Source organism: Hylobates moloch, unplaced genomic scaffold, assembly GCF_009828535.3.
Source record: "Hylobates moloch isolate HMO894 unplaced genomic scaffold, HMol_V3 SCAFFOLD_12, whole genome shotgun sequence".
Lineage (NCBI taxonomy): Eukaryota > Metazoa > Chordata > Mammalia > Primates > Hylobatidae > Hylobates > Hylobates moloch.
Genome location: NW_026652287.1, coordinates 28,582,126 through 28,597,863, shown reverse-complemented (window position 1 = coordinate 28,597,863; position 15,738 = coordinate 28,582,126). Strand labels below are relative to the sequence as shown.

Below are 15,738 nucleotides of genomic sequence, written 5' to 3'. Positions count from 1 at the left end.
AGCAGAGGCCGCAGAACAGCAGATATTGGTGAACAGCAAATGTTGCTGCCTGATCGTTCCTCTGGAAGTTTTGTCCCAGAGGAGTACCCAGCCGTGTGAGGTGTCAGTCTGCCCCTAGTGGGGGGTGCCTCCCAATTAGGCTACTCGGGGGTTAGGGACCCACTTGAGGAGGCAGTCTGTCCGTTCTCAGATCTCCAGCTGCATGCTGGAAGAACCACTACTGTCTTCCAAGCTGTCAGACAGGGACATTTAAGTCTGCAGAGGTTTCTGCTGCCTTTTGTTTGGCCATGCCCTGCCCCCAGAGGTGGAGTCTACAGAGGCGGGCAGGCCTCCTTGAGCTGTGGTGGGCTCCACCCAGTTCGAGCTTCCTGGCCGCTTTGTTTACCTACTCAAGCCTCGGCAATGGCAGGTGCCCCCTCCCCCAGCCTCGCTGCTGCCTTCCAGTTTGATCTTAGACTGCTGTGCTAGCAATGAGCAAGGCTCTGTGGGTGTAGGATGCTCCAAGCCAGGTGTGGGATATAATCTCCTGGTGTGCCGTTTGCTAAGACCGTTGGAAAAGCACAGTATTAGGGTGGGAGTGACCCGATTTTCCAGGTGCCATCTGTCACCCCTTTCTTTGACTAGGAAAGGGAATTCCCTGACTCCTTTCACTTCCTAGGTGAGGGGATGCCTCGCCCTACTTTGGCTCACACTCGGTGTGCTGCACCCACTGTCCTGCACCCACTTTCTGACACTCCCCAGTGAGATGAACCCAGTTGGAAATGCAGAAATCACCCATCTTCTGCCTTGCTCACGCTGGGAGCTGTAGACTGGAGCTGTTCCTATTAGGCCATCTTGGCTCCACCCCCTCAATAAATCTTAAAATTTTTTAAGAGATCTAAGAAAGTATTATGTCATAATTTAATTAGTAGCATTTTCTGTTTGCTTCCTCAGTGATATATAAAATAATAGTGCATGTTATAATTAACAACATATTACATACAATGAAATACAGTAACAGTTCACACATAATAGAACTTCTGATCTGCCATGGGTCAGTGCTCCATTCATGTTAACTCATTCAAGAGCCATTTTATAGATAAGGAAACTGAGGTACTTAGAAGATACAGCCAAACAGCCAGAGATTGGTAGAGCTAGATGGGATTCCAACCCAGGCAGTCAGCCCTAGGGTCTGTATGATAGCATCTCACTGAGAGAGGTGCTACTTTGCAATGTGTCAGATAATAACTGGTGAATTGTTGGCCAGATGTGTATTTTAACAAGCATAGCACTGATTAAGAAAAAAAAAAGTGCAAATATGTTGTGAAAACGAGGCCAATTGTGTGATTGGTAAAATAGCAGCAGAAGAAACCTGCATCAAGGCTATTTATCACCCAGAACATTCCAGAAGGTGCTGCTTCATTTAACTATGGCCTCTCACTTCAGAGTGTTTCTCATTGTGTTCAATGGAGTGTTGAAAAGAGTAGAAACAAAAGTAGTTTGGGTACTCATCTTTTCTCTTAACTTATATTGAAATGGGGAGTGGCTTTGATGACTTCTACACAGATGTTTGCAGCCTTTGTCAAGGGAAGAAGCAATCTCAGTTGTCGAGGACTGAACTCAGGCCTGAGTTATTATTGTGTGCCAAGTTTTAAGTAGACATTAGGACAAAGAGTAAACCTGTGAATTTAGTGTCTGACCTAATACTAAAGCTTAGCTCTCAATACTGTATTTAGCAGATTTTTTAAAAAGGCTGACTTAGTGCAAATTTTATTTTTTTTTTTGCTTTTATTGTATTTTACAAGATTGATAGGATGACAATGAAATTTGAGGTATCAATGGCTATAATTGATTATGGAGACTGAGTCTTTTGAGGCTTAATTCATTTTCAGGTGACAAAAGTTACAGCCTTGGTGATAAAATAGAACACACAAAAAATCAGTCATCTTTGTTCATGGAAATAACTTTCATCTTAGTTCATGGAAATATCTTTTGAAAACTGTTTTCTAAGGAGGGAAAGAGAGAGAGACAGAGAGAAAGGGCAACTGGGATCAGAGACTGCGAAATTCCACCATCTGATACCAGCTTCTTGCTGTCTAAGAGGATGTTTATGGAATTAATATGGTTTGGCTGTGTCCCCACCCAAATCAATCTTATCTTGAATTGTAGCTCCCATAATCTCTATATGTTGTGGGAGGGGCCCAGTGGGAGGTAATTGAATCATGGCAGTGGGTCTTTCCCATGCTATTCTCGTGATAGTGAATACGTATCACGTGATCTGATGATTTTATAAAGGGGAGTTCCCCTGCACACTCTCTCTTGCCTGCGACCATGTCAAACGTGCCTTTACTCCTCCTTCACCTTACACCATGATTGTGAGGCCTCCCTAGGAATGTGGAACTGTAAGTCCATTAAACCTCTTTTTCTTTATAAATAAGCCAGTCTTGGATATGTCTTTATTAGCAGTGTGAGAATGGACTAATACAGAATGTCCATGGATAGGAGCCTCAAAGAGGTGCATGGTACTTCCTCCCTGACAGCACTTTCTCCCCTGAGACTTCCTTGCTGTCTGCCATCTGCCTGCTGCACCCAAATGTTTATGAGCATCTGAATTTTCCAGCTATCATGAAAAGAAATTGCGCTGGATCTGCTTGCAGTATGCACTCACTTCAATTCAGTACAAATTTTCCAGAATTTCTTGGTACTTTAGCATTGCATTCATTGACTGAAAAAAAAAGTAGAATTTTTTGAAAAAATGTGGAGATAATTTAAAGCATTATTGTTGCATTAAATTCAATGCAGCTACATTACTGGGGAAAATACGAAATCTAGGTGAATCTTAAAGTGAAAACTAAGATGAGCAGATACATTTCTAGCTTCCTGGTCAGCTTCAGTCTAGACCTCCAAGCCCCCAGGATTCAGTGATCATTTTTGCTGCCCCGAACGATACTGGTGTGGAAAAGTTTGAGGCGCTCTATGTTACAAAGAGTCCCTTTAGCCTCTTGGCTATTGGTCATTAAGCAGAAAAATACACCCGGTTCCTTCTGTCCTTGGCTGCCTCCCATTGCTGTTTGCCCATGACCATGGTCTGCCCATTGGCAGGCAGGGTCTTTTGGAGTTGAGGGCTTCCTTGGCAGAATGTCCCCTGTAGTTTTAGACCAGGAGGTCCATGGAGTGTGGTTTTCAAGGCTAAGTCAGAGACCACCCTAGAATTTTGAGGCTGAAATGGAGCCTGTTCCTTTGGCCAATCTCACCTGGTTTTGGTATAGGAGGGGTTAGGAATGGGTAGTAGGTGGCTAGAGCTGTGATGGTCTCCATTTAGGAGCCTAGTGAAACCAACAGAATCTAAACTTATGTGTGTATAGATGATGGAATCTTTGACATTCTTTGAATAAGTTGTTCCCTTAGGTTTTTTTAAAAAAGAGAACATGTTTCTATGTATTTTAACATTTATTCATTCCACAATATTTGTTTTGTGTGTGCTGCACTAGGCCTGGGGAATACAGCAGCAAACAAAACAGGTAAAAACCACTGCCCTCACAGAGCTTACATGCTAAGGTGGAGAGAGAGCAAATTTAAAAGACGATTAAATATCTGGAATGTCTGATGGTGATTGGTGCTATAAAGAAAAATGGGGGAAGAGGAGTGGGAATATGTGTGTCCGTGGGTGAGTTGCAATTTTAAGTAAGATGGTTAAATGCCACTGAACAGGTGACATTTGAGCAAACCATCAGCAAACTGATGCTGAGTCAGTTGCTTTGAAGGTGCAGCCTGCTGGGCTGCCTGAAGGATTGGATAGGGGATATGGGAGAAGGTGAGAAATTGAGGATGACTCCAATGCGTGGTAGGCAGTTTATGACATAGCTCACAGTGATCCCCACCTCCTGGTATTCATGCTCTTATGTAACTTATTTCTTCTTGAGTCTGTGATGGACCTAGTGACTTTTTTTTTTTTGAGACAGAGTCTCACTCTGTTGCCCAGGCTGGAGTGCAGTGGCGTAATCTCGGCTCACTGCAACCTCTGCCTTCTGAGTTCAAGCGATTCTTCTGCCTCAGCCTCCCGAGTAGCTGGGATTACAGGTGTGTGCCACCATGCCCGGCTAATTTTTTGTATTTTTAGTAGAGACAGGGTTTCACCATCTTGGCCAGGCTGGTCTTGAACTCCTGACCTCATGATCTACCCGCCTTGGCCTCCCAAAGTGCTGGGATTACAGGCCTGAGCCACCGTGCCCTACCTGACTTTTTTTTTTTTTTAAATCATGAATAGATTATGGCAAAGTTGATGGGATCTCATTTCTGTGGATATATCACCAAGATTGTGACTTCTGTCTTGCTGGCAGATTCTCTCCATTGCTTTCTTGGCTTGTACACTTCAGTGAAGCAATCTGCCTCGTTGAGAGGCCCACATGGTAGGGAACTGAGGGCAGCCCCTGACCAACAGCCAGCCAGGAACTGAAGATGTCTGTCCAACTACCCCGATGAACTGAATCTTGAACCACATGAGCTTGGAGTGCATCCTTCCCAGTTGTGCCATGAAATGAGAGAACAGCACCAGTCAACAGTGTGACTGTCCTCTGAGAAAAATACAAAAGCAGAGGGGACAGCTAAGCCATATCCAGATTTTTCACCCACAAAACTGAGATAATACATGTGTGCTTTTTAAACTGTTAAATTTTGGAACAATTTGTTATGCCACAATATATAATTAATACCCAAGGTTTTTGGCAACTGGAAGAATAAAATTAGTATTTATGATATCACAAGATGAGTGTAGGTAGAGGGTTTCTTTACAGGGAGATTTCAGAGTTTCTTTTTTCTTTTTCTTTTTTTTTTGGTGATAGAGTCTCACTCTGTTGCCCAGGCTGGAGTGAATTGGTGCAATCTCGGCTCACTGCAACCTCCACCTCCCGGGTTCAAGTGATTCTCCCACCTCAGCCTCCCAAGTAGCTGAGATTACAGGAACCTGCCATCATGCCTGGCTAATTTTTATAGAGACAGGGTTTCACCATGTTGGTCAGGCTTGTCTCGAACTCCTGACCTCAGATGATCTGCCTGCCTCAGCCTCCCAAAGTGTTGAGATTACAGGCGTGAGCCACTGCGCCCAGCTGATTGCAGGTTTTGGATATGTACAATGCACATAAGTATCTATTTTTGTGATAATACTTCTCACTAATTTTTCAAATGGTAGTTAGCTACCAATATATATAATCTAAATACTCTCCATGAGCCACCTTAAAACAAAGTTATTAAAGGCATCTTCAAAAATCAGATTCTAGGCCAGGTATGATGGCTCACACCTGTAATCCCAGCACTTTGAGAGGCCGAGGCAGGTGGATGGCTTGAGCCCAGGAGTTCAAGACCAGCCTGGGCAACAAAGAGAAACCCTGTCTCTATTAAAAACACAAAAAGTAGCTGTGCATGGTGGTGTGTGCCTGTAGTCCTAGCTACTTGGGAGGCTGAGGTGGGAGGATCACTTGAGCCCAGGAAGTTGAGGCTGCAGTGACCTGTGATCACGCCACTGCACTCCAGTGTGGGTGATGGGAGTGAAACCCTGTCTAAAAAAAAAAATCAGATGTTATAATAATTTTACTCATAATTATTTCTAGAAATGGAAAACCTCAAATACAGTACCAACCCATGAATTCTGATGTCTCACTTTTAGAATTTCTTTATTCTTTTCTTTTCATTTGCACAAAAACCAGAATAAAATTTATCTTTGTATATCTGTGAGGAAAAGAAGATTTGCTGGAGCAACTGGACAGAACAAACCATTTAGCAGAATGTGCTTTTTAGCATTTAAGGACTTATATGTTAATGAAGTAATTCACTGTTAAAAGTTTGCCCAAATTCCTGAGGTTTTGAATGATGATAGCTTAAATGGAGATCAAAAGTAAGATATGGAACCAAGAGAAATGAAAGAGGTGAAATCAGCAGGCTGTGGTGATTGGCTAGAAGTTGGAGTAAGGAAGAGGGTAGTGTACAGATATTGTATGGTGCTCATCCTCTCTTGGCAGGAAAGGTGCCCATCATTTATAAAACCAAAGGATTGTTGTGGAGAACAGCTGCTAGGTCTCCACACAAAGTCCAACCATTATTAATCTCAGCCATTCTGATCATTCCGCGGGAAGCCCCTGCCCACGACTTGTTTAGTAATGGGCATGTGACACAATCCTGGCAGAAGACTATTAAGTAGAAACTTTCCTTTCTGTGTGTGTTGCCTGGAACCAGGCAGCCATCTTGGGACTACAGTGGAGTTCCATGAAGAGATCAAGCCAAGGGCTGAGGGTGGTCAAGTGGCAAGACAGAGGGACTTGGATCCTTAGATTGTGTGGTTGAACCACCACGTATGCCAATCCTGAAAGCCCCACATGTGGGGACTTGTTTTTATAGGAGGTGGGGCATTTTCTAGTGGTTTAAGTCATTTTGAGTTGGGTTTTCTGTTACTTGCAGCTAAACACACTCTGAGACAGGGACATTCTAGAAGCTCCAGTTTTCTGGCTTTATCAGTGGATCCATTTTCTATAACAGGACATTCAGAAGGAGAAGGCAACATGCCTTGGGAAGTGAGGAGAAAGGATGACCTTGGTTCAGGACATGCTTAGCAGTGCTGGAGGGACACCAGGTGAGGACATCTGCTGAAGGTTTGAGGTGCAGATCTGGAGGTCAGGAGTGAGTTCACAGGAGATAGCACTATGGCAATCCTTGAGCTGCACAGAGAGGGGGAGGTTGAAACATAGACTTTGGTTTTGGCTTGGATCCAGCCTTACTTCTTAATACCTGTTTCACCTGGGGAAAGGCACTTCTTTTTTTTTTTTTTTTTTTTCCGAGATGGAGTTTCGCCTTGTTGCCTAGGCTGGAGTGCAATGGCGCAATCTCAGCTCACCACAACCTCTGCCTCCCAGGTTCAAGTGATTCTCCTGCCTCAGCCTCCCGAGTAGCTGGGATTACAGGCATGCGCCACCACACCTGGCTAATTTTGTATTTTTAATCAAGACAGAGTTTCTCCGTGATAGTCAGGCTTGTCTTAAACTCCCAATCTCAGATGATCCGCCCACCTCAGCCTCCCAAAGTACTGGGATTACATGTGAGCCACTGTGCCCAGCCTTTTTTAATTTAATTTTTTTAAACTTTTGTTGTTGTTGTTTTTGTTGTTGTTGAGACAGAGTCTCACTCTGTCACCCAGGCTGGAGTGCAGTGGCATGATCTTGGCTTACTGCAACCTCCGCCTGCTGGGCTCAAGTGATTCTCATGCCTCAGCCTCCTGAGTAGCTGGGATTACAGGCGCCCGCCACCGTGCCAGGCTAATTTTTGTATTTTCAGTAGAGACGGGGTTTCACCGTGTTGGCCAGGCTGTTCTCAAACTCCTGACCTCAGGTGATCCTCTCGCCTCGGCCTCCCAAAGTGCTGGGATTACAGGCATGAGTTACCACACTCAGCAGCACTTCACTTTTTAAAGCCTCTATTTCCTCCCTTGTAAAATGGAAATTCTTGCCTTAGTGTTTCCAAAGTAGAAATTCTTATCTGTGTGTGGCAGAGACCATGCTAGATCTTCACCAAAACTTGTTTTTCTTTCCTCCAGGGCCCATGGACAAACCACATATGCCAGTGTCCCCGCTGTTAGGGAGGGGTCATATTGATGGACTCTGACCAATAGCATGTGATGACGTCTCTTCCTACACCTGTCAGCTGGGAGCTGAGGATCCAGGGGGAAGCTTCTAAGGCTCCAGGAGGATGAGCTTTTAGATGGAAGGAGCCTGAGTCCCTGAGTGACTTGGTGGAGAACTTCCACCCCCTAATCAGCTACACTGGACGTGACACAAGTGAAAAATAAACATTGGGCATGTAGCTTTTACAGCAGCTAGCATTCCTTACCCAGGCCCATCTACCCAGCATTTCCCAGTGTCTGATACACAAGATGATTTAAGTGTACCCAAACAGTTTAAAATGTTCACGTCTTACACATTTGTTTTATAGGTATGCTTTCTTGATGTGTTACATATTTGTTTTATAGGTATTTCTTTATTAACAAAGAACCATAGACTGGGTGGCTTAAGCAACATTTATTTCTCACAGTCCTGGAGGCTGGAAGTCCAAGATCAGGGTGCCAGCAGGGTTGGGTTCTGGTGAGGGCCCTCTCCCAGGTTGTAGACTGTGAACTTCCTGTTGTATCCTCACATGATGGAAAGATGGCTAGAGAGCTCTCTGGGGTCTCTTTTTTGAAAAAAATTTATTTGTTTATTTATTTTTATTTTACTTTAAGTTCTGGGATACATGTACAAAACGTGCAGGTTTGTTGCATAGGAATACATGTGCCATGGTGGTTTGCTGCATCTATCAACCCGTCATCTAGGTTTTAAGCCCCGCATGCATTAGATATTTGTCCTAATGCTCTCCCTCCCCTTGTCCCCTTCCCCCAACAGGCCCTGGTGTGTGATGTTCTCCTCCCTGTGTCCACGTGTTCTCATTGTTCAACTCCCACTTATGAGTGAGAAGATGTGGTGTTTGGTTTTCTATTGCTGTGTTAGTTTGCTGAGAAGGATGGCTTCCAGCTTCATCCATGTCCCCATGCAAAGAACATGAACTCATTCTTTTTTACGGTATGGTATAGTATTGGTATAGTATGGTATAATATGGTATAGTAGTCCATCATGTATATGTGTCTGGGGTTTGTTTCATAAGGACGCCAATTCTATTCATGAGGGCTCCACCGTCCTGACCTAATCAACTCCTAAAGGCCCTACCTCCTAATACAATCCCATTGAGGGTTAGGGTTTTAACATATGAATTTGAGGGGTCACACACATTCAGACCACAACAAAGTATTAAATACACACACACAACAACCTCATCAGTCTTATGATTTCAGAGATATTATCACTTAGGACAAGGATTGGTTTAATTCTGTGAGTTGGTTAAAGAAAAATATCAAGTAAATAACAAAAGGTGGCAGGTGGAAATAGCAAAAATTGTGACAGTGACACACAGGCTGGCTTACTCCATGTGGTTATTGTGAGGCTCAAATGACATGGTGTATGTGAAGTCCCTCTTGTGGGCTGGCCCAAGGCAGGCAGATCGATTGAGCCTAGGAGTTTGAGACCAGCCTTGGCAACGTGGCAACACCCCATCTCTACAAAAAGTACAAAAAATTAGCCAGGCATGGTGATGTGCATCTGTAGTCCCAGCTACCCAGGAGGCTGAGGTGGGAGGACTGCTTGAGCCCAGAAGGTGGAGGCTGCAGTGATCTGTGATTGTGCCATTGCACTCCAGCCTGGATGATAGAGTAAGACCCTGTCTCTACAACAAAAAAAGTCCCTCTCCTGGTCCGGTGCATAGTAAGTATGTGAAAAATAGTAGCTCTCATCTTGTAGTATGCAACCTGCATTACAGGACGGATTCCACCACCTCTGGTTTGCTGTTTACTTGCCTACTGCCCTTTGTCTCTGAATCTCTAGTAGTAGCTCCATGCCCAGCACCTAATGGGGCCACATAAATGGAGACTGAGTGTTAATTATTAAAGGGGCATAACATCCTTTCCAGAGTCACAGATTTGAGTACACTGGGCTATGAGCCCTGTGCAGACAAGAACTACATGTGTCTGACTGAGTGCTGTATCCCCAGCATCCAACCCAGAACCCAGTGCATAGTTGGTGCTCAAGAAATATTTGTTATGAATGAACGTACTTACTTGAATTCCTCTCATAGACTCCTACACTGTCCAACCTGGCCTGAGCCTTGAGAACAATACTTCTTAGCTAAAGAAGAGGAAAGTAGTCTGGGCGTGGTGGCTCATCCCAGGACTTTGGGAGGCCAAGGTGGGCAGATCACCTGAGGTCGGGAGTTCGAGACCAGCCTGACCAACATGGAGAAACCCCATCTCTACTAAAAATACAAAATTAGCCGGGCGTGGTGGCGCATGCCTGTAATCTCAGCTACTTGGGAGGCTGAGGCAAGAAAATCGCTTGAACTCGGGAGGCGGACGTTGGAGTGAGACGAGTTCATGCCATTGCGTTCCAGCCTGGGCAACAAGAGCGAAACTCCATCTCAAAAAAAAAAAAAAAAAAAAAAAAGAGGAAAGTAAAAGTATAAAGAAGCAAAGTGACTTCACAAGGTCACACAGGTATGGGAATGTGCAGTGGGGTTTTTGAAAGTCACATGGGATGTGAAGCAGTTCTTTGCTGTGGAAGACTGTCCCAGGCATTGCCTGCCAATGCCCGTGAAAGCCAATGGTGTCTCTAATCATTGTGATAATCAGAGATGCTCTGGAAGAGCATGCTGGGGATACAGCACTCAGTGATGATGAAATACACTCTCCAAAACACCTCACAGGGACAGTACCCCTCTGGGAACTGCAGATCCAGCCTGTCCTTCCAAATGGATGAAGAAACTAAGACCCATGGAGGAAGACAGACTTCCTCAAATGATGGAGCCAGCATTTGGAACAAATTCCTGACACTGGATTAAGAATCTTTCTCTAGGGCCAGGCAGGTGGCTCATACCTATAATCCCAGCATCTTGGGAGGCTGAGCTGGGAGGATCGCTTGAGCCTAGGAGTTCAAGACCAGCCTGGGCAATAGAGCAAGACCCTGTCTCTATAAAAAATTTAAAAATTAGCCAGACATGGTGGCATACGCCTGTAGTCCCAGTCACTTGGGAGGCTGAGGTGGGAGGATCACTTGAGCCAGGGAGGTCACGATCAGGCCACTGGACTCCAGCCTAGGCGACAGAGTGAGACCTTGTCTCAAAAAAAAAAAAACAAAACACTTTTTCTCCAATCATTGAAAGTAGGACTTGTTCAGATCATAAAGGAAGCTCCTAGAGGGACAGGGGCTTGAGGCTTATCAGGACTCAGCACCTCAGGGTGGTACTAAGGCAACTCCCACGAGCTGATGAGGAGGGAAGCCCCTGGGATGCTCTGCCCTCTGTCCCTGTCCCTTCTCCCCTGCGGCTCAGCCCCGCCTGGGGAGGAGAGCAGCAATGGGAGTGGGAGGGTGTGGGCAGAGATGAATCTGTTCTCAGGCAAAAGCTGGCTCTGACTCCCAACAGAACTGAGAGGAGTGCGTGTATTTCAAAGCAAATAAATGTTTCAACACCTGAGAAGGGAGACGTTAATGGCTCCATTCGAATTCAGCAGAATTTATTTTCCATTAGGGTTGGGCTTTCTGAGAAGCTTGGTTCAATCAAGGTTAGACATGAAAACAGCACTGTAGCTGAGTGGACACCGAGTTCCTCTCCACCCACTGCACATTGCTTAATTAGAGCTCTTGACCTGCAGCCGCCTTTGGCTGCCCCACAGACAGATGTGCTAGTCTTTTCTGCTCTTTTTGTTTTTTTCTGTTGGATAAGATTATCTTTTCAAACTTATTTTCACAATCAGCGCTGAGATGACCAACTAGCCAAGCTGCCCCGTGTGCCTGCCACCTCTCCATCCAGGGGTGCCTGCCAACCGGTAATGAGAAGTTTGCCTTGCCCTTTAGAACCATTATTTTAAACAATGAATGGTGTTTGCAGAAGTGAGATTGCGAATAGAGATTCATAATGAATAGCTCCAGCAATAATTACTTATTTTCTATATTTATCGAAAATGACTACATACAGTATTGCTGTTTTCCCTGAAAAGAAAAATGCAGTAATTATCATCGCTATTTATCTACTTTCCTATTTTAATAACTAGCAATTGCCATTTTTTAATTACTAGGGCAAAAAAATGGTTGCCTCTTAGCTGAGATGGCTCTAGTGTCATGAAGAATGCACTTGCACACTAATATCAGTAACGTTGTGTGCAGAGAATAAATATAAGGTGTTTGGGTTTCTTGCCATTCAACCTGTTTGTTAGGCCTATGACAGAAGCAGCAACTTGCGGTTGAAATGGTTAGTCTTCAGAGCTGTAGGGGAACCATGTCTCTTAACAAAGGTGATATAGTCCAGTAGCATATGTTTATTTATGTCCAATAATGTACTGATAAATGTATAACAACCAGCTTTCCAGTGGGGGAAGGAGCTCTGACATGTAGCATTGGCCAATTACTGTGGTGTAAATACTCCCATCATGGCAGATTTCAAGATAGCAACCCTGCATCATGAAATACACATTTGGGACCAGAGGCATGCAATTGACTCTCTCAAGCTGGAGTCAGCCAGCTCTAGCACATCACTGGATATTAATTCTTTGGTACATTTATTTATTTATTTGTTTATTTATTTGAGACAGGGTCTGGCTCTGTTGCCCAGGCTGAAGTGCAGTGGCGTGATCTTGGCTCAGTGTAACTTCCACCTCCTGGGCTCAAGTGATCCTCCCATCTCAGCCTCCCGAGTAGCTGAGATTATAAGTGCACACCACCACACCAGGCTAATGTTTATATTTTTGTAGAGATAGGGTTTCACCATGTTGCCCAGACTGGTCTTGAACTCCTGAGCTCAAGCAATCTGCCCACCTCAGCCTCCCAAAGTGTTGGGATTACAGATGTGAGCCACAGTACCCAGTCCATACACATATTTATTGAGGGCCTCTTGTGTGCCAGGCAGTGTCCTAATTGCTGATGTGACAGCAGTGAATGAAACAGGTGGCCCCTGCTCTAATGAAATTTAGATTGAGTAAGAGAGACAAGACAACCACCAAAGGAACTGGTAAATACGTAACACAGTGTTGAGGAGTGGTGAGTGACAATTGGAGTGGAGTAGGAGGGCAGGCTGGGGTGGGGTGAGGGTGGGAGCTCTTTTGCATATAGTGGACACGAATGTCCTCCCTAAAGGGTGTCATGAGCATAAATTTGAATGAAGTGAAGGAGAGAGTTTGTGAGGATTCCTGGGCAAAGAGCATTCTAGGGAGAAGGAAAAACCAACATCAATTCTATGAGGTGGGAGGCAGAAGGATGCCTGGGGGTTGCTTTTAATCTCTGTTTCTGAAGGTCTCAAGATCTGGGAAGTCTGGGGTATCTTCTAAGATGACACAGATATATTTCTTTTCTCGCCCTGCTCCAGTGAAGCATTCTTGCTCTAAATTTCAGCAGGGCTTGAGACCTGGGGGTGAAACATGACTCTCCCTCCCTCCATTTCCTGCAGGATATAATATTCTCACATTTCTTCTCATGTCCTTGCATACCTGCAGCTCATTTGATTTCCTTGTAGACACTGGCTCCTGATCTCCTCATTCCTCTTACAGTGAAACTTATGCCCCCGCCTGGAATGGCAACCCGGGGGGGGAAAGGGTTTGTTCACTCCTGGCTTTCCGTCCCCTAGAACAGTGCCTGCCCCACAGTCAACACTTGGTAAATATTCATTGAATTCTTTAACACAGGAGATGCAAGCATCTAATTATTTCATTAGGACTTCCAGTAAGGTCTTGCCTGAGCTAGGAGCCCATGCCCTCAATGCTGTATCCCGCTTCCTGACAGTTTTCTTTGCTGTTCTGCACTGACACCCTTGCCTGGAGAGAGACACTCATAAACACTGTGGAATGATTGACAGCATGGATATTGTTTTATTCTATATTACGTCTGTTTTTATCCTAAATTACTTTTATTCCTTCTTCATAGCATAGATAGGACATTCTATTGATTTTTTTAAATTGTATTTGCAGGGAGGTAAAATTATCTGTAAATTTCATTTCCACATAGTGAAGGAAGCATGGAAATCTTTTGTTCTCTAAAGGGGCTGCCATATCTGAGATGCATAAGAATGATAGGCTGGACAGAATGATTTTCATTAATGGACTGTTTCAACAGGCCCTGGGGGTCACCTTGAGCATTCCTGAAGCCACAAGAGAAGTACTTGGGTAGTTGACCACCAAGGGAAGCATTGGGGACATTGGGAAACTCAAGGAAGACTGCTGGTGACGTCAATGAGACACATCCCGGACAATGGCAGGGCTTCCTTTCTGGGCATGTCCAGTGCACACAGGCTGGAATCAGGAGAGGGGCCTTTCAGCTCCAGTGCTTTTAGAACCTGTTCAATGATTCGGAGTGGGGGTTTGAAGTGAGTTTCTCACTTCATGCCACATTTGATCTTCAGTGCACAAAGAAAGTACAAAGCCAGAGAGGTGAGCCAAGAGGCAAAGGCCCTTTACTTTGGGAGCTAAGTCTTGTTGGGTTTAAGCATGGATCAGTCTGCTCAGTGCTAATGATGAGATCGGGAAGTGTATTGATATTGCAGGTGTTTTAAGCGTGAAGATGAAACAGACATTTCTTTTTATCTATTCATCAGTGACTAGAAAAGTCTCTTGGCTCGGGAGATTTTGTTGTTTTATTCTACTTTTTTCCACACTGACTTCTCGTGTAAAGAAACTCATGGCAGCACCTAATCTTCAGAAATAAGTGACTGGCAGCTCAGTGTTGAGAAATTGTACTAAGGACGGGCACTGTGGGAATATCATTGGCCCTGTCTGGGCCATTCGGCAGTCAATCGAGGCTGGAATAGTGAGTCACCCTCGGGGTTAGAGATAAGGAAGCTAGGCTCAGGGAAGAATGGAGTTGCCTGGGACCAACCTTCTGGTAAGAGACAGCCCCGGGCTGGGACACAAGTTTCCCGACTGCTGTTATCTTCTTCGGGGAGTTGATAGAAGGCAGGAGCTGGATTGTGTTAGTCAGTGTTCTCCAGAGAGACAGAACCAACAGGGAGTGTGTGTGTGTGTGTGTGTGTGTGTTTGTAGAGAGAGACTCTAAGAAATTGGCTTTCACAATTGTGGAGGCTTGATGAGTCCAAAATCTCATGAGATAGGCCAGCAGGCTGGAGACTCCGTGAAAAGTTGCAGTTCAAGTCCAAGGTCAGCCGGCTGGAAGAATTCCTTCTTGCTCTGAAGGTTGTTTTATTCAGGCCTTCAACTGATTGGATGAGGGCCACTCACATTATAGGTGGCAATCTGCTTTACTCAAAGTCCACCAATTTTAATGTTAATCTCATAGAAAAAAAATACCCACCTTCACAGACACATCCAGAATGATTGACCAAATATTTGGGCACCATAGCCCAGCCGTGTGGATAAATAAAATCAATCCTCACACACACCTTAATTTTAAAATGTGTTTTAAATAATAGTAAATGCAATAGATATTCAGTATAGAAATTTTAAAATTGCAAACAAATATAAAAAAGAAAACTTTCCACTTCACCAGGGTGCATTGGGATATTGCCTTAAGAATTAATTCTAGGCATACTTAAACTATAAAATTTTCATACCTCGGAATGGTATCATTTCACAGTAGTGTTTTGCAGCTTACTTTTTTCACTAGAAAGACTCTATGAATTTCTCCCCAGGTTAACAAATGTTATTCCACATCCTGATTTTTAATGCTAGCACAGCATCTGTCTGATGCCAGCTGCAGTGAATGGCTTTGCTCCCTGCTCAACATCCTTCCTCCTTTTTCTGGTAACAGCATCAGATTTTCTTTTAGGGATCTCCCCTGCCCCAACTCCCAGGCCATGTGGTTCAGGTGGGGCTGAATCCTACCTCCTGACCCCTCTTTGGCCTAGGACCAAAGTCATCAATATTGAGAAAGAGGGCCAGGCACAGTGGCTTACACCTGTAATCCCAGCACTTTGGGAGGCTGAGGCGGGTGGATCACCTGAGGTCAGGAGTTTGAGACCAGCCTGGCCAACGTGGTGTAACCCCATCTCTACTAAAAACACAAAAATCAGCCTGGCGTGGTGGTGCATGCCTGTAATCCCAGCTACTCAGGAGGCTGAGGCACAAGTATCACTTGAACCTGAGAGGCGGAGGTTGTGGTGAGCCGAGATCACGCCACTGCACTCCAGCCTGGGCGACAG

At 44.7% G+C, this 15,738-nt stretch overlaps 1 protein-coding gene across 2 annotated transcripts in view; it reads left to right on the top strand.

The window, feature by feature from the left end:
* TXNRD1 (thioredoxin reductase 1) overlaps positions 1 to 7,831 on the top strand; it is a 143,933-nt gene extending 136,102 nt beyond the window's left edge. The window contains exons 14-15 of one of the 2 annotated variants that reach the window (XR_009208885.1): positions 6,508 to 6,601; positions 7,559 to 7,831. Coding sequence is in view for 1 of the 2 variants with exons in the window: in XM_058424913.1 (XP_058280896.1) it covers positions 7,559 to 7,600 (42 nt within the window). In the remaining variant the exon portion in view is untranslated. The remainder of the gene's footprint in view (positions 1 to 6,507; positions 6,602 to 7,558) is intronic. The other variant, XM_058424913.1, reaches the window with a different exon arrangement.
* The last annotated feature ends 7,907 nt before the right edge of the window (positions 7,832 to 15,738 follow it).